Source organism: Eubalaena glacialis, chromosome 17, assembly GCF_028564815.1.
Source record: "Eubalaena glacialis isolate mEubGla1 chromosome 17, mEubGla1.1.hap2.+ XY, whole genome shotgun sequence".
Taxonomy (NCBI): domain Eukaryota; kingdom Metazoa; phylum Chordata; class Mammalia; order Artiodactyla; family Balaenidae; genus Eubalaena; species Eubalaena glacialis.
This window is the reverse complement of record NC_083732.1, coordinates 70545940-70573920: the sequence shown is the minus strand read 5'-3', so window position 1 is coordinate 70573920 and position 27981 is coordinate 70545940. Positions and strand designations below refer to the sequence as shown.

Below are 27981 nucleotides of genomic sequence, written 5' to 3'. Positions count from 1 at the left end.
AGTGTTTTACTTTACAGGAGAAACAAAGAAATGGAAGTGATACAAAAGGGAAGTAAGGACTCAAAACTGCCCTACAAAATCACAAATCACAGCAAACAAAAAGGAAAGTAATATTTCAGATAACAATATGTGGCTAATGAATACAGGCCATGATAGCCTTACATATCAAAACATGAATGAATCACCAAAAAAAGGTTGTAACTGGTAGATTATGTTTATTAATAAGGCAAGAATTATAAACATATACTAGAAGATTCTTATTAAAGTGTTTGAAATAAGAAAATTGTGATCTTATAGCATTATCTAGAAAAGTCATTTACGCAGTGTTTATGTGCTCCAACAGCCTCAGGTAAAGGACACTGTTTTTTGAGTTCAGATATCACATTTGGCATTATGAAAGTCTTTAGCAAGTTATGGCAATGAGTAAATAAAATGGTATGCTGACTCTCATTTGTTACACATGCTAGAGTTTTCACAAAAAAAAAAAAAAGAAAAAAGAAAAAAAAAAAACAGGTCAATAACCCTAACAATTGTTAATAACTCCTAGCATGCATGGTTGAGAATAATGGGTCAGAATATGAAATATAATTGACCTTGCTGCTTCTTTTGCTGTAATTTGCATGTAGGTGTACAGTTGACCCTCTGTATCCATGAGTTCCGCATCCACAGATTCAAGAAACCATGGATAAAAAATATTTGGGTGAAAAAAAATTCCAGTAAGTTCCAAAAAGCAAAACTTGAATTTGGTGTGTGCTGGCAACTATTTACATGGCATTTACATTGTACTTATAACTATTTACATTGTATTAGGTATTATAAGTAATCTAGAGATGACTTAAAGGACAGGAGTAAGGTACAGAGCTGGGATTCAGCCTTGTTAGTATTGCTCCAGAGCCCATGCTATAACCAAGAAGCCATGCTCTCTCACTTACTGAACATATCTTGCACTTACAAGTAACCTTATACTGTCTCCAACATCTTTCCGATTACTACATACTATTTAACTTTGGCACTGATATTAACAATAGTGATACTGAAAATACAAACAACAGGTAACAATTTTTTGGCACTGATCGTGTTCTAAGTGTTTTACATGTATCAACTCAGTTAATCCTCATAATAACCCTAGTAACTGGGTAATATTATCATCCCCATTTGAAACATGAGGAAACAGAGATATGGAGAGGTTAAATAACCTGCCCAAAGACATACAGCTAACAAGTGACAAAGCTGAGATTTAAACGCTGGCAGTGTATCTCCAGAAGCCTGGGCCCTTAAACACGGCACTAGATGCTGTATTTATATTTTGTTTTCCAAACAGATCATAAGCCTGTAGAAACCCAAGGACCCAAATTTTTACTTCTTTGTGTGCCTTCATGGCATCAAACAGAGAAAAGGCACTCAACAAACATTATTATTAACTTGATTCTTGGGCCATTTTCTTATTAATGTACAAATAAAAATGATTCTCACAGAATAAAAACAAAAAAATTATCCTGTACTTTTAAAATGCCAGGCAATCTTCAAGTGCTTCTTTGTTAGATCTTGAAAAGATTCACTCTATTCAAATTCATCACAAGAATGGAAACCAGGAAAATAGAAAGAAATGCAAGTTAACATAGAAATTATTTCCTGCTCCCTCAGTAGAAGTTTGGTACTGTTCCTGCTATAATAAATGGCAAATGTGGAGCATCTTATTATATGTAGTTTTTTTTTTGTTTTTTTAAATTTATTTATTTTTGGCTGTGTTGGGTCTTCGTTTCTGTGCGAGGGCTTTCTCTAGTTGCGGCAAGTGGGGGCCACTCTTCATCGCGGTGCGCGGGCCTCTCCCTGTCGCGGCCTCTCTTGTTGCGGAGCACAGGCTCCAGACGCGCAAGCTCAGTAATTGTGGCTCACGGGCCCAGTTGCTCCGCGGCATGTGGGATCTTCCCAGACCAGGGCTCGAACCCCTGTCCCCTGCATTGGCAGCAGATTCTCAACCACTGCGCCACCAGGGAAACCTACGGTGGCTTCTCTTGTTACAGAGCACGGGCTCTAGGCGCGTGGGCTTCAGTAGTTGTGGTGTGTGGGCTTCAGTAGTTGTGGCTTGTGGGCTCTAGAGTGCAGGCTCAGTAGTTGTGGCGCACGGGCTTAGTTGCTCCGTGGCATGTGGGATCTTCCCAGACCAGGGCTCGAACCCGCGTCCCCTGCATTAGCAGGCAGCTTCTCAACCACTGCGCCACCAGGGAAGCCCCTTATATGTAGTTTTAACTATATTAAATTTACTGAGTAGGTTCTACTTTTGTTACCTTATGAAAACATAGCTTAATAGAAATCCACCCATTCTAGTAGCTTAGCAACAGCTGTAAGAGGAATCGCCTTAAAGTGTTTCTCCCTCTGCTCAGAAACAATTATGCTGAACATGCTTAAGGAAAGAAATTATCAGAGAATTTCTACTGTTTAAATGATGAAAAACATAGCTTATTATATATACATACATACTTGTATATACAAATATATATCACTATGAAAATTTATGATAGATTTTTATTTGATTGATACATTTTATTAGTTTTAATAATAAATAACCATCATAAATGCCACACACAAAAAAGAACTCATGTTTAAAGTAACAGAAAACTTACCATTTAACATATTGGAGGTGTTGTCTGTCTTTATTAGACTTGTTTTAGGGATAATAGCATCAAAATGATCGAAAAAGCATTCCCTTGTGAGTATTAATAGACTTTTGAGTTCATCCCCAGAAAGTACTTCCGGCTGCTTTGCTAACTTTCTCCTTTCTGTAAGGCAACAAATCAATATGATTAACAATATAACTGTCATTTTAAAGCCTCTCGAGCTCATCTACTAGTCTTTTATGGGAAATATTTTCAAAAGTAAAACAAATGAATCTCTCCAGCAAATCAACATTCCTGGGTAGGCCTGTTTTCAATTTAGTCCCATGTGAAGGTAACAGTAGAATTTCCAGTTATGTGAGATAAACAGAAATAGAGTAACTTGTTAACACTAACAGGTGACCAACGGTAAAGGCAGGTTTACAGAAGTTTTCAGGAATACACTGCAGAGCATGAAGAACAGCCTTATGTTGGTGTTTATGTGAAAATAAAACCTGTAAGACTTTCAGTTAAATGTGGTGGTTTGGCCATTTCCATCTATTTCTTCTCCCACCCAAAACTTAAAATCACAACAGAGGAATAAAAGAGGACAATAAAAGAAGAAGCAATAAATAGTGACAGTTTTCAACAAATTTTGGAAGATAAGATAATGGTGGAGTGGTAACTGAGAGTTTGCAGAGCAGAGGAAGGGTTAACTTGGGTGCCTGCAGAGGTATCAGGAAGGTCCTGAGCTAAAACAAGACTAGACACACATGGACGTATCTAGCCTCCAGCCCTCAAGCCAGATGACTCTGCTCTCCTTTTTTGGGTAGAAACAGAAAAGGAGGAGTCTCAGACTGCAGAATGTCAGGAACATTAAAAGGTGGTACTGATGCTGGAGTTACAACTAAGAGATTAAGTAAGAGTCTATGTCCTGAAAGGTCAGACTCCAACCCTGGGGCCAGAAAGCTAGCAGCTACAAATGCCCCACTGAAAAGGTTAAAGGATTCTCCTTTTCAAAAACTGAATGCCCCCAGAGAAAAGAGCTTGATACTGACATTACAGTGGAATTAAGGATAGGAGCTCACAACCAAAATGTTGAATAGCTACTCCACCACTCTTGAAGCTTGCCAGATATTACATTAGAGTGAGACATATAAAATTTCCCACTTAGGACAGACAGAAAAAAAATCACTAGACATCTAAAGAAAGGTACTGAGGGGAGAAGGGACTCTGCATTTCCATGGTCTTATGTTTAGACGTGTAAGGACTTTGATTCAGTAATGCTTCCGGATCCCCTTTTCCTCCCATCACTCACTGAGCTAGTCTGGAGAAGAAACTAGGCACGTTCTGATTAAACCTTTCCTCTCCAACTTTCATCTGAGCTAGCAAGTTCTTAGGATACATACTCTCTGCAATGCAGGGAGGGCCCTGCCTGGTCAGGGTTGATCTGCAGATGCCCCGCTCTGGCTGTCATTCAGGGGCTAAATTCAATTCAGGGTATATGTAGCAGAAAACCCACCATAGATCTAAAAAGTCATATCCTTCAATTCAGTAATTTATCTGTAATTTATCTCCATCAGTGTGTTTCTTAAGTTTATTTCTCAATTGGTTCCAAATTTGGGAGAGGAAACAGGTATTATTTACTAGGCCCCTCCAAGCTAAAAAAAAAGTCCAGGATGAAAAGGAGAGGCTAAAGCAAGCAAAAAGAAAAAAGGAGCCCAGCAGAAATAAAAACATTCTGGGGAACAAAAGAAAGCTTGCCATAATTAATACTCTCGTCGAAATAAGAGATGATACTATACTCATGAAACAAGTACAGGATGCTCTGATAAAGGAAGTCAATGAACAAGAAAATATTTTTTAAAATTAAGCACATGAGAGCTCAAATTTTTAAAAGCTGCAAGACATCTCCCAGAAACTAGAACAAAGAGATAATAATATGGAAAAAGGAAGGAAAAGCAGGCACTCTGTCCAAAAAAAGCTGACATATAACTAATTAGAGTTCTAGAAAGAAAAAAGAAAATGGGAGAAAAAATTATTACAGAGATAAAAATTTTCAGACTTAAGAACGTGAATCTTCTGTTGATGTGGCTCATCAAGTACACAGCTCAATACATTGGAGAGGGGGGAAAGGGGAACCGCACATTATGATTCAGAGTAAAGCTTCCAGAGACAAAGCTTCTGGAGGTAAAACTTCTAGAAGGGGTAAAAACAAACCAAAAATAGGCCACTTCAAAGGATAAGACTAGTATGAGATTTGTCAACAGGAACACAGCAACGTAAAACACAATGGGATAGGGACTTCCCTGGTGGTCCAGTGGTTAAGACTCCGCTTTTCCACTGCAGGGGACACGGGTGTGATCCTTGGTCAGGGCTCCAGCATGCTGTGCCACGTGGCCAAAAAAAAGACAATGGGACAATGTCTTCAAAGTTCTAAGGGTAAACAATTTTTAACCTGGAAGTCTATACGGATTATCAATCTAGTGAAGATACTTTCAGACATGCAAGAGCTTGAAAAGTATATGCCCCATGAATGAACTTTTACTCAGGAAGCTACTGTAAGATATGCTCCAACCAAACAAGAGAGGAATCCAAAGAAAACGGGAGGACAAGCGGTCTAGAAAATAGGAGATTCCAAAAGAAGAGAAGAGGAAAGAGAAGTCTCTTAAGATGTCAGTAGGTCTAAGGAAGCATTTTGTCCAAAATACAGTAAAATATGAAACACTCCAGAAAAAAAAAACTATGAGAAATAAAAAGGAACTACTGAGTTTGAACATGTAATAAATTTACTGATAGATGTGTGGCAGAAATGTTGGAGGCTCTGGGAAAACATAACAGTATTTTGCCTGTACAGAAGAATGGGCAAATTAAAAATAAGGTGATTGTCAACCATAAAAAAAAAAAGATTATACAAGAAAGGAGAGTTGACCATCATCATATACTACATGACTCAGCAGTAAACTTATAGATAGGTACATAGGTAGGTAGGTAGATGGATAGCTAGACAGGAAGGGAGGAAGGAAGGGAGGGAGGGAGAGAGAGGGAAAGGAAAGAAAGAAAAGAAAGGAGGAAAGAAAGAAAAGAAAGGAAGAAAGAAAGAAAGAAAGAAAGAAAGAAAGAAAGAAAGAAAGAAAGAAAGAAAGAAAGAAAGAAAGAAAGAAAGAGAAAGAAAGAGAGAGAGAGAGGGAGGGAGGGAGGGAGGAAGGAAGGAAGGAAGGAGGGAAGGAAGGAAGGAAGGAAGAGGAAGGGACGGAGGGAGGAAGAAATGTTAAAACTAACCATTAGTTTAACCCCAATTCATGATTTCACTGTAAAGGATGGAAAGGGAAAGGGAAGTTGATGTGGGAAAGCTAAGTATTTAGTTCCATAGTTAGGCATTAAGATAATGTCTAAAACTGGTAAATCAAGAAATAACAGCATACATATGTTATTCATAAAGCTGGAGGAAAGGTCAAGGAAAACCAGCCGGAAGAGCTGAGGGCAGCTGCCTGTGGACAGAGACAGAAAGATGGGGAGAAGGCAGGGCACTGCTGTTTTCCATTTTAGGTTTTTCAATAGCATTTGAAATTTCAAACTATACCCATGTACTACTTTTATAAAAATATTTCATTTTTAAAACACTTCTGAACTAATAACATTTTCTTCTATAATAAAATAGTGAACTATAAATTCGTAGAGAATTCAATTCAACAAATATTTATTGAGTATGTACTGTCTGCAAAGCACTGGGCTGTGCCCTTAGATACAGAGGATTGAAGCATATTCCATTACACTGTGTGAGGCTGGCACATAAATAATACAAGGGAATAGCTGGACGCCTCCGTAAAATCCCACCTCACCAACCTGGATATTGCCAGGCTCAATCCAGTTCTGATCCAAAATAAGTAACACATGATTTCTGTAGTCAAGAACATTAGTAATGGTAAAGTAAGAGTTGTAATGTATGCTGCTTTTATTACATTTTCTTAGTGAAGATGAAGCTTCAATTGAAGCTTTTTATTTTCTTACCATCTTCTGGGAGCTGTCTAAAATGAAAAGTTGTCAATGATTTGCTTTCATCTGAAAGATGCACAATAAGTAATGTGCTACAGAAATTAGCCCCACATTTTTATTAATGCTAAAAATATACTTAAATCATGAACCTGACCTATGCTTATTAAAACTGTCAATTATATTACAATAACGGGCAATCTGAAGAGCAGGATATGACTTCCTATTGACCTTGATGACTGAGCAATAGAGAGAGAAAACAGATAAGGTTTAATAGGGTTAAGAGCAGGATAATTTACCTAGGTGAAAAATAATCTCTACACAAGTGAGTTTGCAACACAAGTGGCAGATAAAGATTTGGGAGAAAAATACTGGACTAAAGTCTAAAAATGAATTAGCAAAAGAATGCTGTTCCTAAGAATGCTAGTAATAACTCAGGACTTAACTAAGAAAAATAGAGTGTAAAATATCTAAAAGTATCAGCAGATTGACCACCAATCAGGGCTGCACGGGGTTCTATAAATTTAAAAAAGATGTGGGGAACTCAGAGTAGTGACCAAAATCCTGGAGCAAAATGACGATACTGCTATTTTGGTATTTGTTTTGTATCACACTGAACAGTTTTTTATTTAAAAATTGTTCAGCATTCTTAAACCTTTTCTTTAAAAATCAGTGAAACAAGATACTTAATATTTCTAAATACAAAATTTATAAATTACAAAGGTCAGGTAAAACATAAACTATAAAATTTATATATCATTCTAAATGTTTATATCTAAATATCTATACATCTATATCTAGATATAGTATGGAGGTTCCTTAGAAAACTAAAAATAGAGTTATCATATGATCTAGCAATCCCACTGCTGGGCATATATCCAGAGAAAAACAATTTGAAAAGACACATGGACCCCAATGTTCATTGCAGCACTATTACAATAGCCAGGACATGGAAGCAACCTGAATGCCCATCAACAGAGGAATGGATAAAGAAGATGTGGTACATATACAATGGAATATTACTCAGCCATAAAAAGGAATGAAATTGGGTTATCTGTAGAGACATGGATGGACCTAGAGACTGTCATACAGAATGAAGTAAGTCAGAAAGAGAAAAACAAATATCGTATTTTAATGCATACATGCGGAATCTGAAAAAATTGGTATAGACGATCTTATTTACAAAGCAGAAATAGTGACACAGATGAAGAGAACAAATGTATGGATACCAAGGGGGAAGTGTGGGGGGATGAATTGGGAGATTGGGATTGACATATACACACTATTGATACTATGTATAAAACAGATAACTAATGAGAACCTACTGTACAGCACAGGGAACTCTACTCAATGTTCTGTGGTGACCTAAATGAGAAAGAAATCCAAAAAAGAGGGTATATATGTATACATATAGCTGATTCACTTTGCTGTACAGTATAAACTAACACAACATTGTAAAGCAACTATACTACAATAAAAAATATAAACAAATAAATAAAAATTAGATACAAATTTCAAGAATAAAATTAATAAAAATAAATTATTCTAAAAAATTAAACCCTCACAGAAATTTTATTTGATTTTTGTGTTATTTTAAAAAACAGAGTACCTCATTAATGTGAGTAAATTTTCATGCAAATTTTTCCAGTTGCTTGTTCTGATTCAGTATACGCAGATAAATATTGGGGGAGATAAGAATAAGTTTACTCCATGTCTTATTGATAATTTTGAAAAAAATTTTGAACAACTTTTTGTTTTCCAGCAAAGACTACAATCTGTATTGATACTGAAATGTTAATTTTTTTCCCAAAGAAAACTGTTCCTATTATATCAGTTTTCATCATGTATAAATTAACTGTATCGATTTAAATACTTTTATATTTATATTCACTTCTTTGAAAATCACTGAAATAGACACTAAGATAGTCTTACATTGGAAACTTCATTTTGTTGTCATTCTCCTCTGTCTTTAGAGATACATGAAATCTGAACAGTGAAGGGTAAGGAAGAGAGGTGAAGATGAAAGAGAGGGGAGATGTTGAAGGAACTTAGTTTAAAGAGCTGCCAGATGCTTATGGCAAAGAATCAAAGCCTAAAGAGGGGTTTAGCAGGGCTAGAACAAAGTCAAGAAGTGAATAACACTAAGCTAGCAGATGTTAGAAATAAATAAAGGAGTTTTATCTACAAAAATACTAGTATTTCAGCATTTTTTCCCTTTTTTTTTCTTTTTAATTGAAGTATAATTGATTTACACTGTTGTGTTAGTTTCAGGTGTACAGCAAAGTGATTCAGATATATATATATATTCTTTTTCAGATTCTTTTCCATTATAGGTTATTACAAGGTACTGAATATAGTTCCCTGTGCTCTACAGCAGGGCCTTGTTGTTTACCTGTTTTATGTAGCGTAGTCTATATTTGCTAACCCACACTCGTAACTTATCCACCCCCCACTGCCTCCACCTCCCGCCCCACGGTCTTCTTTGGTAACCAACGGTAAGTTTGTCTTTCTGTTTTGGAAATAAGTTCATTTGCATCATTCTTTTAGATTCCACATGTAAGTGATATCATATGGTATTTATCTTTCCCTGTCTGACTTACTTCACTTAGTGTGATAATCTCTAGGTCCATCCATATTGTTGCAAATGGCGTTATTTCATTCTTTTTTATTGTTGAGTAATATTCCACATCCTCTTTATCCATTCATCTGCTGATGGACATTTAGGTTGCTTCCATGTCGTGGCTATTGTATATAGTGCTGCTATGAACATTGGGGTACATGTATCTTTTTTTTTTTTTCTTATTCTAGTAAAATAGCTTTACAGTGTTGTGTTAGTTTCTGCTGTACAACGAAGTGAATCAGCTATATGTACACCTATATTCCCTCCCTCTTGGACCTCCCTCCCCTCCTTCAGTTTCTACCTTTTCCAGATATATGCTCAAGAGTCAGATTGCTGGATCATATGGTAACTTTATTTTTACTTTTTTTCCCTTGGGTTAATATGTAGTACCTTTTCTTGAAACTAATTTGCCTTTCCTAATTATATTTTCCTTGAGCTAATATTATTTTCATAGTTAAAAAAAAGTGGTTCAAGGAGTTTAAGACTACACAATTACCTTTGTACAATTGAAAAAGTAGATAATTCTTACATGAATAATCAAGACCAAGTATTCTAAAATTATTTTCCATTGAATAAAACAAAATACTGAATCCAAGGTATTTTTTAAATGCTTTTAAAGAAAAGAGTGATATTCTTCATTTTATAATGTATCTACTTAATAATCATTTTTTCTATATGCAACTAATGAGGCCTCACAATTTGAATTAGTTTCTTAGAAATTCTATATCAATTAGCTTAAAATAAGTCCATGTTAGGTACTAATGAATGATTATTTATAAAAACAATGTTAAGACTGATAACCAAGTTAACATTTAGTAATAGAGGAAAAACCTTAAATAACGACCCTTAAAAAAGTGTCAATTTCTTGAATAAAGAAAAATCCATAATGCCAACTTCACTCAGTATGTGAAATGTGCTTAGTTATGATTAAAGTCTAAGAATCAATGCCACGTTAACTTATTAATTTCTCTAGATTTGTATTTTCTTCTATTTGCAGTCTCTATCCTCCTGTATAGCCAAAAAGATATAAAGAGAAATTTTGTAAAAATGACTAAATTAACCAGAATAATAAAACTTAGGTATCTTTTCTAGCATACAGTTAAAAATAATGAGAAACAAAATTTTCCTGGACAAATATTATAAATGTTAAAAGCAATGTACAATAGCAATATACTGAATCTGGTGGGGAAAAAGTTACAGACCTTTTCTACCCTACATCACCTCTATCAAGAATAGCTTTCCAGGGACTTCCTGGTGGTGCAGTGGTTAAGACTACACACTCCCAATGCAGGGGGCCCAGGTTCGATCCCTGGCCGGGCAACTAGATTCCCGCATGTATGCCGCAACTAAGAGTCTGCATGTCACAACTAAGGAGCCTGCATGCTGCAACTAAGGAGCCCACCTGCTGCAACTAAGACCCAGTGTAACCAAAATAAATAAATAAATAAATTTTTTTTAAAGTGAATCTTGTTTTTTTTTTTTTAAAAAAAGAATAGTTCTACAAATGAATATCACATCTAGAAGACAAAGTGTATAAGAAAAAGTGACAACATAACAATGCCTTAGGTCTGAACAAGTCAATATTCCTACACCAGAATCAAATGCACAAATCATTACTTACTCAGACATTCTTTCAAAGCCAAAGCCTGAACATTAGCTAACTGTTTCTCTCTCTGTATAAGTTGCTCCCCAGAGAAATTTGGAAGTGACAAAAGGTCAAGAGGAAAGCCTGAAAAACAGAAAAAAGTCAGTATTAAAGATGATTTGTAACAAAAATTAATATTCAGTTCTCAAGAAATGTGTTATAACATAATTAAAAGTCAATTACTCATCTTTCTTGACCTTGCATATTTCAAAGTAAATAATAATAATTGAGCAGCAGAAAATAAGTGTACTAAATTATTTTGCATTTTAAACTTTGACCTGCTTCTTAAATTGAGAGAATTTAGGTAGCAGAATAGAATTCCTTCCACCACCTTTTCTTCTACCTGCTTGGCTACTGAAACTCTTACACAAAACACAGACAGAGCATGGGAGTTGGCCTCCAAAGATGGCCTCCCAGTGAATCACACTTCCTGCCACTCATTCGCCGCGCAGTCCTTCCACAGTGAATCTAGGTTGGCTTCACGTAAGTAATAAGGTGTGGCAAAAGTGACAATGAATGGCTAGGTCACAGGAAGCCTTATAGCTTCTTAGAACAACTGCTCTAAGAGCAGTTGGCAACCATAGAAGAAATCAGACTCCCCAGAGACCATGATGCTGTGAGGAAGCCCATGCTGGCCAGGAGGGCAGGACACGTGAAGAGGAAGTCAGCTCGCATCTGTTCCAGCCATCCTAACCCAGGCACCACGCATGTGGGTAAAGAGCCATCTTACACACCGAGCCCTGTTAAGTCTTCAAAAAGACTGAAGCCCCAGCTGTGTGTGACTGCAGTCATATGTGGGTCTTCAAAACAGAAACATCCAGCTGAGCCCAGTCAACCTACAGGACTATGAGACATTATAGTAAATCGTCATCATTAAGCTGCATTTGGTGTAGTTTGTCATACAGTGATAGGTAACCGAAGCGTGGAGCTTGGAGAGAAAAACAAAAAAAGATGGGCAATAAAATAGAACGAGACGCTTGAGAGAAAGTAAGCGAAAATAAGAAATAAATTCTAGAAAAATAATACGTGTTTAAAGTGGAAAACACTAAAAATTTTCCTATTTGGAATTGAAGTCTGACCTACTAAATTTTACTAAGTATAATATATAAGGGATTAATTCTCTGCACTCTAAACTGTCCAAATATGTTATAAAATATTTAAAATAAAAGTAAATTTACTGAAAGTGAAATGGAGTTTGGAGACAATGAGTTCATTAAAAGTTAAGCATGTACACAAAGAAATGCAAAAATGTTTTGTTTTCCACCTAAAGTTAACACTTACTCAGTTTGGTTTCTTCTGTCTTTGCTTTCATCTTTCCATGAATTAAACTGAGTGCAAATGAGCCATTGATCTGGTTGGCTGAGTGAATCAATGTGGCTTTACACTTTCTGTTGTCATTACCTTGTAACAAGAGATAATAGCTAGAACTCTCTCCTTTCACTTCAACATCTGGAACTAAACAAAAACAATTATTTTGTTAAGTATGTGAAAATTCAGCAGGCAACATGGCAGAATCATACATTTGATCCATAGGATATAATGACATGTCGATGTTATTTCAAAACAAGGTGTTACCCAATACATTTGGGGCAGTAGTTGTTCATTTAACTGAGGAAGCTGTTAAAGCAGAGAATCAAAACAAAAATGATACTCACAAAGCATATACACTTTACTTTAAATTAAAACTATGTGTACTCATTCATTAACTTTTGATGTGGCTCATTAGCATTCCATTATGTCTTTTCTATATATCCACACCTGTAACGTATCAACTACTATTTCCAGCTTCTCTTTCTTTAAAGTGGAATAAACCGACCGCTGCAAGCACACACAGCTCAACTGGTGGACGCAGAAGTGTACAGATATACTCAAGGGTAGTTTTTTGGTCCCTGCAGTGTGCATCCATAATGTATTTTACAGAAGGATTGGAGAGCATTCATTAATCTGGCTTGCCAGTAACGTGAAGGTCAGTTAAGACAGTCTAGTGCATTTTAAAAACAAATCAAGTGAGGGTTATAGTGAAGGTTGAGGAAAAACTGTGAAACCTTTGAGACTAAAAATAGAAGTAGAATCCCTTTTGTTGAAGATGGTGAATTGGACATAAGCATTTATTTTCATTATCTCCTGAAATTCCATGAAATGAGAATAAATTTAAAAACAGCATAAAACTACAAGAACCAATATCTGAGAGAAGAGACAATAGCAACTAAACCTTGAAAGCAGGAAAGCAGATGAACAATTGGTAACAGACCTCAGACTCTCAATTGTTAAGGAAGATGAGAAAAACAATAGGGAAAGCTTGGAAGCAACAAAATTTATACTACAACCCCTGACAAGAGACTCTGGGATGGCCCTGCAAACAAAATGAAGGTGAAATAGGAAAATAGGTGGAAAGTCTGTCTGAGAAGCAGTTTGGCTCCTGACCCCTTCTTATTCTATTCAGGCAAATGATTGTCCTCTCCCCAGCCCAGAAGACCAGTGGTTATTCTCTGGAGAAAGTAAAACAAAATGCCTCTGGCCTGGGAGATATAAGACAGAGCTTAGGGTTGGAGTTGAATATCACTGCATTAAGTGAATGCTTGTATAGTGAATATTGAGGTCCTTTACCTTTCTTCACCTGCATAACTTCCACCATTTTGGAAGCCAGATAGCAGAATTGAGCCTTCTTTTAGAAACATGGTCAGTACTAGGGGAAGGACCAAAGAATTCCAACCTTGGGATTGCCTAATGTCTCAGTGAGATCACCCTAAAATGAAGATCAAAGTCAACAAGCTTCAAACATGCACTCAAATTTTCCAATCAGCTTTCTCATACCCCCTCTTAAATATGAACAGGCAGCCAAACATTATGGGACATCTGGGAAAGTCTCTAGTATGAAAACCATATGACAAAGTAAGCGAACAGAAACAAAGTGACTTGTAGGGAAACAAAGAATATACAGTAAAAAGAAATCACAAAACAAAAGCAAACTACAAACAAATCAGGTGACTAAAATCCTCAGAGAAGAGACTATATTGCATCCATTAAATAAGAACAGGAAATTGTAAGAAAAAAACATTAAATAAGAAAGAGCTCATGGAAACTAAGAAAGCAGAAATATATATTTCAACTAAAAGGTTAGCATATAAAGTTCAGTGAATCTATCAGAAAGTAGAGTAAAAAGTCAAAGAAATGGAAAATAGGAAGAGAGACACACACAAACCAGGAGGAACAACATTCAAACAGGAATATTAGAAGAGAGAACATTAAAAAATGGAGGGAAGGAAATTATCAATAAAATAATTATAAGAACATTTTTCCTGGGAATTCCCTGGCAGTCCAGTGGTTAGGACTCGGCACTTTCACTGCTGGGGGCCAGGGTTCAATCCCTGGTCGGGGAACTAAGATTCTGCAAGCTGTGCAGCACAGCCAAAAATAATAATACTAATTTTTTTCCCAATAAAAGACAAGCTTCCAGGCATGCTAAAATAAAACAGACACACCAAAAATAAAAATAGACCCACCAAGGTGCATCGTCATGAAAATTCAGAAGACTAAGAACAAAAAACCAGAGAAAACTTAGGTTTCTTATTTAAAAAATGAAAAATGAGAATGGCACAAGACTTCTAAGTAACCACACTAAAAGCTGGAAAACAATGGGACAATGCCTTCAAAATTCCACTGGAAAAATATTCTCCAACCTAGAATGCTATATTAAAATGAGACGGTAGAATAAAAACTTTTCTAGGCATAGAGGGTCTCAAAAATTTCCCTCCTATGCACCTTTTCTCAGGATGATTTTAGAGAAGGTGCTCCACCAAAATGGGAAAATGAAAAAAAACAGGAAGATTAAAGGATCCCAGGAACCAACAAAGAAAGGCAAACAAAATTTCTATGACGAAAAGAGTCTTAGATCCAAAAGCTATGGAACAAATCTGGAAAGTAAAACCAACCAGTCTATATTAGGCAGGTCATAAAGATCCGGAAGAGATTTCTTACATATACATGATTGATAGGATAGTTAATATGCTTTAATGTACTGAAAGGAGTTTCACAACTAGGGGAAGGCTTTGTGACTGAATTAAAAAAAAAAAAAATTACCTCTAGGTAAAACAAAATATTGTAAAGAAAAATAAAATATAGTACACGGCTCAATTGTGAATAGTGATTACATCATCATCATAATTAAAACAATGAACATTAATCTAAAATTACTACATGATCATTCTGGGAGGACTGAGAAGAAAATGAGAAAAGAGGAAGAATATAAAGGAAATGAGAAGAATGTCAGTGTGTAGTAAGGGCAAAGAGTGAAAAAGGATTCATACTTCTCAGTGTGGGAACTTACTATGAAGCTACAGTAATCAAGACAGGGAGGCACTGGTATAAGGACAGACATACAGATTAATAGAATAGAACTGAGAGTCCAGAAATATGCCCTCACATTTACAGTCAAATGGTTTTCAATAAAGGTTCCAAGACAATTTGATGGAGAAAGAATAGTCTTTTCAAAAATGGTCTTGGAATAACTGGACATCCATACGCAAAAGAATGAGGTTGGACCCTTACCCCCTACCTCCCAATATATAAAAACAATAATTCAAAATGGATCATAGATGTAAATGTAAGAGGTAAAACTTTAAAATTCTTGGAAGAAAACAGACAAAGGCATAAGTCTTCATGACCCTAGATTAGGCAATCCTCTATTAAATATGAGACCCAAAGTACAAGCAACAACAACAAAAAAAAGAAATAGAAAATTGGATTTCATGAAAATTAAGCATCTTTGTGCTTCAAAGCACATCATCAAGAGAATGAAAAGTCAATCCACTATGGACTTTGGGTGATAAATGTGTCAATGTAGGCTCATCAGTTGTAACAAATGTACCACTCTGATGTGTGATGTTGATAAGGGGGGAGGTTATATGTGTGTGCAGACATGGGCTATATGGAAATTCTCTGTACTTCCCACTCAGTTTTGCTGTGCACCTAAAACTGCTCTAAAAAAATAAAGTTTATTAATTTATTAAAAAGTATCCATATGACAAGGCTGCTGTTAGGATTAAATGTGAGACGCTGCATGGAAAGTGCTTAGATCACTGCCTCAAGTATTCTAATTGCTCAATAGTACCAATTAAAATAAAAGTCAACCCATGAAATAAGGGAAAATTTTTGTAAATCACGTATTTTATAAGGGATTTGTATCTAGAATATATAAATAACTCCTACAACTCATAACAAAGAGACAAATAACTCAAAAAGTGGGTAAAGAATCTGAAAAGACATTCCTCCATAGAATACACAAATGGGCAATAAGCATGTGGAAAGAGTGGAAAGATTCTTAACATCATCGGCCAATATGGTCACGTAAATCCAGACCACAAAGAGATACCACTTCACATCCCTTGAATGACTATAATCAAAAATACAGACAATAACAGGTGTTGATGAGGATGTACAGAAACTGGAACCCTCGTAAATCGCTGCTGGGAATATAAAATGGTACTGCCACTTTAGAAAACATTTAGGCAATTCTTCAAAAAGTTTAACATATAGTTAATATACAACCCCAAAATCCCATTCCTAGGTTTATATCCAAAATAATTTTAAGCATATGTTCACACAAAAATATATACACAAGTATTTATAGCAGCATTATTTATAATAGCCCCAAACTGTCAAACACTTCAACTGATGTGTGAATAAATAAAATGTGATATATCCAAATGACTGAAATATTATTCAGCAATAGAAAGGCATGAAGTACTATACTACAACATGGATGAACCTTGAAAACATTATGCTCTCCTTGAAAAATGGCAGTCATTAAAGACGACATACTGTATGATTACACTTAGATGAAGTGTCCAGGCAATCTACACAGACAGATTAGTGTTGCCTTTGGGCTGGGAAGAGGAGCAGGTGATGGGATTGAGGAGTAACTGCTAGTGGGCGTGGGGCTGCTTTTTGGTGAGAAGAAAATGTCCTAAAATTGATTGTGGTGATGGTTGCACACTCGTAATCCATCCTGTAATAGACTAAAAACCATGGAATTGTATTTTAAATGGTTCAATTGTATGGTGTGTGCATTATAACTCAATAAAGCCGAGGTTTTAAAATGTATAATTATTTTAGGAATGTAAGGTTCTGCTCACAAAAAAAGTTCTTAGCGTTTTGAGATATATACATAATATATATGTGTGTGTTTATATACAGTATATATATATAGTATGTGTGTGTACATATATATATACATATATATGCTAAGAAAAAATCTACTGTAACTTTATTACAACAGTTTATTTCACAGATATGAACATACTGTGGGTTAAAGACTATCCCCCCAAAAAACCATGAAGTACAAAAAATTTTTTTGCAATTAGCTAGCAATAGAGACAGTAATCCTGTTCTTAAACATCAGTCTTAGAAAAGGAATTTAAATAAAAGTTATCAGAAAGGAACAACACTGTTACCAGTTGTATTTGAAACTAAGGTTTGCCAAGAGTTATAGTGACCTTAATTCATTTACCAATTTAGCACCTTGCCAATTCAAGTCACATGCCTCTTCAATCCATGACACTCTTTCCACATTTATTTTAAATCCTGTCACCCAATGAAGGTACTATAAAGCACCTTAATCACTGAAGCCTGTAATTACAACAATCTTATTTTCCTCAAGAGAAAAATGTTTATTTTAAAGAACTTCCCTAACTATAATGACTATGCAGTCATTTAAAAAACTTCACTCCAGATTTGGCAGGTATTAACTGAAGACTTATCAGATAACCTTTATGTAAATACCACAGAGACTAACAGATTTACAATTAGCGTGGTTATTCAATTCCCATAGCTCTTCCTAAAGAAATAAGGGAAAATGATTACAACAAAACAGTTCTATTTTCATCTGTTATTTTTACACTGTCAACTTATAAGAGATTGATTGGCTTGCATGCCCCCTCTCCCACTAAAAAAACATCCATTTTGGATCTACTATATAGGTAAAATGGGAGAAGCAGAAATTGCAAGTGTCCTTTAGTTGTATCAAATTTTACAAATAACATATAAACTATAATGAAGAGATGTACCACTATTAGTTTCACTAGCAAACAAAATTCTAGTATAATAAAAATCAAGTCTATTTTATATCAGTAAGTTTCTCAGTGGTTCTTAAAAGCCAGTAACACCCTTTCTTTTCTTGCACTGTTGGTGGGAATGTAAATTAATACAGCCACTATGGAGAACAGTATGGAGGTTCCTTAAAAAACTAAAAATAGAACTACCATACGACCCAGAAGATACCACTACTGGGCATATACCCTGAGAAAACCATAATTCAGAAAGAGACATGTACCACAATGTTCATTGCAGCACTATTTACAATAGCCAGGACATGGAACCAACCTAAGTGTCCACCAACAGATGAATGGATAAAGAAGATGTGCCACATATATACAATGGAATATTACTCAGCCACAAAAAGAAACGAAATTGAGTTATTTGTAGTGAGGTGGATGGACCTAGAGTCTGTCATACAGAGTGAAGTAAGTCAGAAAGAGAAAAACAAATACCATATGCTAACGCATATATATGGAATTAAAAAAAAAAATGGTTCTGATGAACCTAGGGGCAGGACAGGAATAAAGACGCAGATGCAGAGAATGGACTTGAGGACATGGGGAGGGAGAGGGGTAAGCTGGGACAAAGTGAGAGAGTAGCATTGACGTATATACACTACCAAATGTAAAATAGATAGCTAGTGGGAAGCAGCTGCATAGCACAGGGATATCAGCTCGGTCCTTTGTGACCACCTAGAGGGGTGAGATAAGGAGGGTGGGAGGGAGGCGCAAGAGGGAGGGGATATGGGGGTATATGTATATGTATAGCTGATTCACTTTGTTATACAGCAGAAACTAACACAACATTGTAAAGCAATTATATACCAATAAAGATGTTAAAAACAATAAAATAAAAAAATAAACAGTTCAACAATATAAAAACAAAATCATATTACTGTACAGAGGAAATAATATTCCATATTATAAAATGAAAAATATCCCAGGATGATTAGGGGAACAGGATATTCTGGTTAAGTGAATAGTCTAAATTATTGATGAGTATTATATATATTTCTTAAGAAGCGACTAAATAATATACCCAATTATTTTGATAATTATGCCAAAAATTAAACAATAAAATAAAATCTAGTCTTCAATGTAGGCATTTTAGGAAGCTATACACTTTCCAACAGTTACATCACTGTAACTTCTAGACTCAACTTTTGAAATGGTCCTTAGGTCAGCTAGGGAATCACAAGAAAAAAATGTTAATTACTTTACATTAATAAAGCAATTCCAAAAAATGTATTGCCTAGTTTGATCCCCCACCTTATTCATCAGACTAAGCTTTGAACAATTTATCGTAAATTTAAAAATAAATCGTAAACTGCCACTGAGACTCTCCAAGAAAATGCCCTGGGGCTCAATTTTAGAAAGAATCTAACATGGTTTAAGAAATAATAGTATTGTGGAATAGGTGTTGGAAGCCTCCTACTGAGAAGATTCCAAAAATGTAGAAGGATTTATAGATTCCACTATGACTATTTCAACCAATTAAATAACATTAGGATCATAAACTGTATACATTTCCTCTTAGTTGTAACACAGTAAAATACACAATATGAAAGCTACAGTGAATAGAGAAGTTATTCAGAAGATATTTCAAGATCTTACTCACCATCATGAACAACAGTGATCCTTTATTGTTCCACAGACATAGAAAGGATTTAAGATAGGACAGAATAACAAAAAGCTATTGCAGAGTTTACAAAGTGTTTTTCATTACCAATAGTGTCTAACAAGTTTGCGAGATATACTAAACAAGTATATTATCCTCATTTTCTAGCCAAGGAATTAAAGGCCTAAAGTAGTTATTCTTAAACCTTTTTCTGCCTCAAAGCATCTGAAGGACTTTCAGAAACAGTGGCTCTTTAGCCTAGAGTTGAAGAGTGCACGCCCAGTGCAGAGGGTCTCAATACTGGATGCACATTTGAAACACTTGGGTGCTTTTACAAACTACTGATGCCCTGATCCTCCCCAGAGATTTGCATTTAATTGTTTTCAGGTAGGGCCCAGCTTGACTTTTTCTTTTTTGATAACTGCCAAGGTTATTCTAGTGTGAGCTGGTATTAAGAATTACTGAACTAGGGTAGAAACAAAACTCTGCATTTAGGTCTAAGAGCCTTCAGGTGATTCTTGCCAAAAAAAAAAAAAAAAAGTTTTACTGAGGTATAATTTACATACACATGTCAGAGTCTAAGTTTGATTAGTTTAAGGAAATTATACAATTGTTTATCCATGATTATAATTCAGGCTTGAAAGCTTCCATTATCTCTTTGTAGTCAATCTCCTTTCCTGCTCATGGCCTCAGGCATCTATTGATCTGCTTTCTGGTCCTTCTGCCTTTTTTAGAAATTTCATATAGGTAAAATTATGTACTAGTCTTTTAAGCCTGACTTTATAAACTTAGTAATATTTAGGTATACTCAAAACTTTTCATGTCTTTTTACTGCTGAGAAGGATTCCATTATATGGACAAAACAAACCATGTTCATCTGTTCACCAGTTGATGGGTATGTGCATAGTTTCCAATTCTTAGTTATTATGAATATTGCTTTTATAAACAGCAGCTTGCAAGCATGTGTGAACATATGCTCTCATTTCTCCTGGATAAATACCTAGGAATGGAAGAACTGAGTTGCAGAGTTAAGTGTAAGTTTAACGGCCCGACTGTTTTCCATAGTAGCTGTACTGTTTTACATCCCCACCAATGTGTGAGACTTGCAGTTTCTCCGCATCCTCATCAACATATGATAGTCACTGTTTTTAATAATATCCATTCTAGACAGTTATTATAGAATCACATTGTGGTTTTAATTTTCATTTCCCAAAAGATTAATGATGTTGAGTATTTTTCATGTGCCTTTTTAGCTCTTCATGTATCTTTAGAGAAATGTGTATTCAAGTCTCTTACCCACTTATTAATTGCAATTTCTCCTATTGAGTTGTAAGAATTTTTTTAATATACCTGTCCATTGTAAGACATATGATTGAAACTATTTTCTCTTAGTAGCCTTTAAAAATTTTTTCTTAACAGAGTTCTTCAAAAAGGAGATTTTTTTTTTAACATCTTTATTGGAGTATAATTGCTTTACAATGGTGTGTTAGTTTCTGTTGTATAACAGAGTGAACCAGCTATACGTATAGTATACATATATTCCCATATCCCCTCCCTCTTGCGTCTCCCTCCCACCCTCCCTATCCCACCCCTCTAGGTGGTCACAAAGCACCAAGCTGATCTCCCTGAGCTGATCTCCCTGTGCTATGCGGCTGCTTCCCACTAGCTATCTCTTTTACATTTGGTAGTGTATGTATGTCAATGCCACTCTCTCACTTCATCCCATCTTACACTTCCCCCTCCCCATGTCCTCAAGTCCATTCACTATGTCTGCATCTTTACTCCTGTCCTGCCCCTAAGTTCATCAAAACCATTTTTTTCTTTAGATTTCAAAATGGAGGTATTTTTAAATTTTGGTGAATTTGTAGATTTTTTTTCTTTTTACAGATCATCCTTTTGGTATATATGTTTTTTTATAGAGGTTTTGTAGTTTTAGTGCTTACATTTGGGTATATGACTCATTTTGAGTTAATTTTTATGTAAGATAAAAGTCTAAAAATTACATATTTTATATACATATATATGTAATTTTTGAGTTTTTACATATGGACATCCAATTATTCCAGTACTGTGTTAAAAGGACTATCCTTTTCCCATTGGCATCCTTGTCTCTATTCTGTTCCACTGATATATGTGTATTCTCCAACACCACACTGTCTTGATTACTATGGCTTCATAGCAAGTTGTGAATCAGGCAGTGTAAGTTCTCAAAAGTTGTTCTTCCTTTTCAAAATTGTTTTGGCCATTCTAGATCCTTTGCAATTTCATGTAAATCTAGTATCCGTTTGTCAATTTCTATGAAAAGTCCTCCTGAATTTTGTTAGAGATTAGATTGAATCTATAGGTCAGTTTGGAGAGAAGGACCATCTTAATAATACTGAGTTTTCTAATCTATGAACACGGTATATTTCTCCATTTACTTATATCTTCTTTAACTACTCTCAGTAATGTTTTGTGGTTTTCAGTGTACAGGTCTTGCACTTCTTGTTAGATATAGTCCTCAGTATTTTATTCATTGGTTTCTGGTCTAATTTCCTTCCTTCTACTTCACTTGGATTTAGTCTTCTAGCTTCTTGAGGTTGATGTTTAAATTACTGATTTTAGATCTTTCTTCCATTCTAAGATAAGCATTTAGAATCCTCTTAGTACTGTATTAGCTGCTTTCCATAAATTTGATATGTTTCTATTTTCATTCAGTTAAAACTATTTTTTTAATTTCACCTATGTGCTATTTAGAAGTGTGTTTAAAATTTAGTTTCCAAGTATTTAAAGTAGTTCTCAGATTTCTTTCTGTTGTTGACTTCTAATTTAATTCCACTGTAACTGGAGAACATACTGTGTATTATATCTATTCTTTTAAATTTATTGAGCCTCGTTCAATGGCCTGACAGATATATGGTCTATCCTGAAGAATGTTCCATATGTGCTTGAAGAGAACCAGTATGTTGTTGAGTGGTGTGTTTCATAAAAGTTAATACAGTAAAGTTGGCTGATTGTTTTCACTACTGAATTCCTAGCACCTAGAATAATGCCCTGAACACAACGGGCACACAATAAATATAAATATTTGCTGACTGAAAGAATACTTTGACTCTGCCACTGAAATCTCTTTCAAAATCTTTATCTAAGTCCTTTACCTTTTCTCAAAAGAAGTTCTGTCAATGGGATAAATAATTTCCCCTACAGAAAGGGTTATGGGTAAAATAGAACTTAATAATCAACTGTTCAATTTGATTGTTTCTACTTCTGAGATAAAAAAAAAAAAGATTGTAAAGTGTCAGCTTAATCAGCCCTTAATGATATAGCCTAATCAACAACTTTGCTTCGAAGATGGGCATGTGATATATGTCTAATTATTATTCAGAAGTTACCAATACTAATCCCCAAATTTTAAGAGGTGATAATTTAAAAAAATCAAATCAAGCCTCATGATAAGGTATTTTCTTAAAGTTGCAATGAAAGTCATGAAAAAAAAAAAACCAAGAGTAAATTCTAAATCAATAAATTATCTTAGAAAAAGTTACAAGAGGAAAAATAAATAAAAGGTTGTCCAAAATACACTCAAGTTTAGTTAAAAGATGTTACTATTCATGTTAATAAGTCGTAAACCTATGTAATATTGAGAAATGGATATTATCCCGTGATTTCACGTAGTATAGTGAAACTGACTCTACTGCCACCCAGTAAGTCTATTTCTGATTTTGTTTTAGCATCTGCCAAAATCACCAGGTATACACTTATTCCCTGTGAGCTGAGAAGGGTTAAAGCCGCATTTCTTCATGAATTAGTATGGTGCAATAAACTACATTAACTATGTCTCTTCCTCCAGGAAGCCTTCCTCAATTCTTAAGGCTACGTTAGGTCACACACTCTGAAAGTATCCTCCACTTCACTTTCACCCTGCTGGCTAAAGAGATTTATAATGATTTTTCAAAGTGCCTTCTTCACTTGACTATAAACTTTACAAAGAAAAGGACCATGACTCTACTTCTTCAAGTGTAAGAACCCAGTTTGACTTCCCTTTATTTCCCACACTTTGCACCATACTCTATATTACGCAATAAATGGTATTTTGATATTGATGTTAATGATTATAACTCTTTAGGGTCTTCCAACTACCATTTACTAAACCATTTTCTAACTTTTCCTCCACTTTACCTTAAATTCAGGTATTTCTAAAGGTCCTATCCTTGGCTCTCTTCTTTAGCCATGTTGTCTATGTGTTTTTTCCCAACCACTCCCGTTTCCACTATCACCTTTATACACCCGCGGTGGACTTTTACATTGGGGACTTCCAAGTATTCAGACCCTTGTATAGTCACCTCCCTCTTGAATCTGGCCCATTCTTGTGAGTAGCTTTAAATAAGAATACAGCAGAAGTGACACTTGGCCAGTTTTGGGAATAAGCCTTAAAAAGTCCTTGTCACCTCAATTTTTCTACATTTTGGAATCTTGAGTAGCCATGTAAAAAATTCCAGCTAACCTGCTCCAGAGATTACAAGAAAAAAAGCATGCGGCAAGGAAAAGGCGTTGAGACTACATAGAAAGAGAAAGACAGCTGTCCCTGCATCCCATCTGAGCCCATCCTCCAAACAATCCACAAGTTCAGCACAGCCACATATCAGTGACCACTGGTAAGACTGGCAGAAGAACTGCCCAGCTGAACCTAGCTCAAATACAGAAGTATGAGCAAATAAAGTGTTTGTTCTTTTAAGCCACTTAGTTTTAGGGTGATTTGTTGTAAAATAGATAAACAAAAGAGCTGGTAAACTAAAAATCTAAATCTCCTGCCCTGACCACTCTCTAGAGATATACATCTAAACTTCAAACAATAACTTTAAATTTCCACATAGATATTATCTACATTTCAAATTCAACACTTGCTAAAATGGATTTTAGTATCTCACCTATTTCCTATAAAGTACTGTGTAAGCCGCTGATTTTAAAATTGTATTCCTCAGAATTCTAAGGTTCTAGAGTATTTCTAGAGATTACAATCTGGGTAGATATGTTTCAATTCCAGTCCTTAGTCCCATCATATCATGGGTCACAAAAACTAAGTATAAGCTCAGAATTAAACTAAACAAATTATTGTCCAATTAAAACAGAAAACACTGAAACAAAGTACGAAGGAACACACTTTAGCTATGTGACTTTGGACAAGTAACTAACATTTTGACTTGCAATTACTTAATGAAGTATTAGAGTTTGGATTTAAATAATCTGATTTTATAATAGAAATTAATGACATCTTGAATGTAATAGATTATTAGAGAGGCAACACGGGGCAGGGGTTAAGAGCAGAGTGCCTGGGTTCAAATCCTTGGAGATGTTAGAGCTGTTAATTGGCAGAATCTTGGTTCACAGCCTGTTTCTGCCAGTTAATAGCTCTGTAACTTCTCCAAGTCCCAATTTCATCATCTGTTAAATGTTTATAAGGTTATTATAAAAATTAAATGAATCAAGATTTCTAAAGTACTTAGAATACTGCATAGCATATAAAAAGCTGTTAAATAAATTCTACAGAAAATTGTAATCACAAGTTTTTTTAATATACCATATAATAAATTAATCTATTTCCATAAATTTTATTCCTGAAATGTCTCTAAGAAACCCATGTTTAATATAATTAACTATCTAATTAACCAAAATTTCTGCCTTTAGAACACTGATATTTTATGAAAGAATAACGTTGTATATACTTTCTGTTGCAGTAGGTTGTTAGATAGAAAAAATACCTTAAAATGATACGGGTCCTCTTAATCAGTAGTAATAAATAATATATTTTCTCATAAAGAAATGTTATCTCCATTTCAAAGTTGATAAATACATTATTTATGTTGTACCATTAAAACTTAAAAATTTACTACTTACCACTGATTGTCTTAGGCTTTCTAGCTATATATTCCTTCCATTTTCTTGAACTGAGCTGGCTGGGAGGAGGAATAAGTATGCTACTAATGGTACATGGCAATACAAAAAGAGCACCAACCTGGATAAAACAGAACATATTTTTAGTGACTGCACAATGAAATCAATTCTAAAATAGCGTCATCTGACAATTTTCCACTCATATTTCACCTACATAACACGTATTTAGTCACATTCTTTCCCAAGAATTCCACTATAAAAACTAAAAAAAAAAACAAAAAAACAAGAACACTGCTCTACCTCCACCAAAAAAAAAAAAAAAAGCCAGAAAACAGAGAAAGGATTCAAAGTTACAGGTATCCCTTTTCCTTCCACTGAGTCATATATCTCTGAAAACCTTATTCACAATGTTTAAGTTTAGGTTGTGGGTATAATTTCTTCGTATATCTGCAAATCAGTGAGAGGTCACGAATTCTATCCTCAAAAGATTTTGTCATACCAAGCCATACTTTTATAAACTTTTGACTGGATGGATTATTGGTCTGGCTTCAAAATTAGAATCTAAAGGTTTCAAAACTTTTGTTGCTAGATATCAGAGATTTAATGCTAATAGGTATAAAATTCAGAGAAACCATGAATCATACGCCAGAAAACATGCAACAGCTTCTAACTGATTTATGAGCAAACTCAACTTATTCATCTTTGTATTCCCAGGGCTGGGCACACAGATGTTTATTAAATATTTGTCTCCCAAACCCCACCATAATATATTTAGGTAAATTCTCAGTTTGATTAAGCACTGAATAAAACAAACTGCAACCTTAAAAGCTGTATTTTGCCTGTTATTTTAGATATGTAAACTACAAAATCAGCACATCCCAATAAATACATTTTTTTTTTTTTTTTTTTTTACTTTTGGGGAAATTTAGGCAAGGCATTTGCTATTGATATCAAATCTAATGCAAAATCACTTTTAACTGTCCTATGTAGATAGAAGGGTTACATGAGATATGTGACACAAAGATAATACTTTTAGTTACTATTTATTATTTTTACTTACGTATTCTTAACTAACAAATATGAAAATAAGTCTATTGGGAGTAAAATAAGGAAGGTAAAATTAAGTATGCTTATTTTTCTTTATTATAGCCATAACCTTTTTATTTTAAGTCAAATGTACTTTACATAGTCAAGCATTAGACATTAAAAATAAAAATATTTAGGAATGGAAAATAATCATTAACTATAAAAGATATATATTTAATTTCCTAAACACTAAGTCCTAGTTCTTCCTTCTTGCGTAAGTAAGACTTCTTAGACCAAAATGCATAACAAAACTGTCTGGCCCAAAGGGTGACAAAGCTGTAATGTGAGTATGCCAGATCAGGGCCCAATTATAGCTTAACAATTATAAAACTGTTACAATTATAGCTACAGCTTAACAATGTAAAGATGCTAAATGCAGTTCACTGCATAATTTATAGCCTGACATAAATGTGTCCTGACCCATCAGCAAAGGAAGTGACCACATTTCTGAGACAGCCTATTTTTGATTAAACATTTGCTACAAATATGAAAATAAACTTTTCTAAATCCCATAAGCTATAATTCCCTACAAAATAAATTTATGTCAATAGTTTACACTACATTCACAACAAACTTGGATTCTGATAACTTGTTCTCACTCATACACTAATCATTAGATATACTTTGAGAGACTTGAGGATGATCCTTTTATGTTAACATTCTATTCCAAAATTTAACAGGCAAATAACATTTCAAACCCAAGTTTCAAAACTTTGATTCAATCTTTTCAGTAGGCAAACTCCCACACAAGCAGGCACTATGGCAATCATGTTTTTAGCCTTATAAATTCTCCTCTTTAATAAAAATATTCCCTGTCCATATGATTAATAGATATCATGATTCCCTAACAACCCTATCTTGCCTTTTTCTAATCTAATAAAATAAGTTTTCCTCTAAAAGGCTTTTATTTTTATTCTGAGGCTAATCAAACATCTTTTTTAAGCTCAAAAGTTGACTTAGGATCACATAAAGCACTAGAATTTAAGCACTTTGACAGCTTCCCAAGGAGGGAAGCTTTATTCTCTCCAGTACCTGCAACAAGCAACTGGCAGGCAGTCCAAAAAAAAAAAAAAAAAAAGAAAAGTTGAATAAATAAATGAAAACCATGTTATAAAGCACTGGGATTATTTCAAGGAATGACCATGCAATTCAGTTTTTTTTTTTCAAAAATGTAAAAGACTAACTATGACACAGTGTAAAAGGACAGTGAACTGCTTCACATTTAGAGATTTAGCCAAATTACATAATGTATGTTTCTAAAAATTATCCCTTTGCTGAATTAAAGTAGGAACATATATTTAAAGTTCCATTTATTTGTCCCCGACTGGTAAAGTGTAGTCCAATATTTCAAAGTCATTGTCCAAGAAGCAATAAAAATGACAATCTAATACAAGTTTAAAATAAAACAATTGAAAATACTATATTAATAGATATCAATAGTTTAGCTTTCTTCTAGGATT

General features: G+C 34.7%; 1 protein-coding gene across 1 annotated transcript in view; it reads right to left on the bottom strand.

Annotated features, from left to right (window-relative positions):
- Positions 1 to 27981, bottom strand: part of MTBP (MDM2 binding protein) — a 68738-nt gene that overhangs the window by 25199 nt on the left and 15558 nt on the right. The window contains exons 11-14 of the mRNA XM_061171797.1: positions 25439 to 25556; positions 12134 to 12307; positions 10829 to 10936; positions 2625 to 2780 (exon numbers count right to left, since the gene is read on the bottom strand). Coding sequence (XP_061027780.1) covers positions 2625 to 2780; positions 10829 to 10936; positions 12134 to 12307; positions 25439 to 25556 — 556 coding nt within the window. The remainder of the gene's footprint in view (positions 1 to 2624; positions 2781 to 10828; positions 10937 to 12133; positions 12308 to 25438; positions 25557 to 27981) is intronic.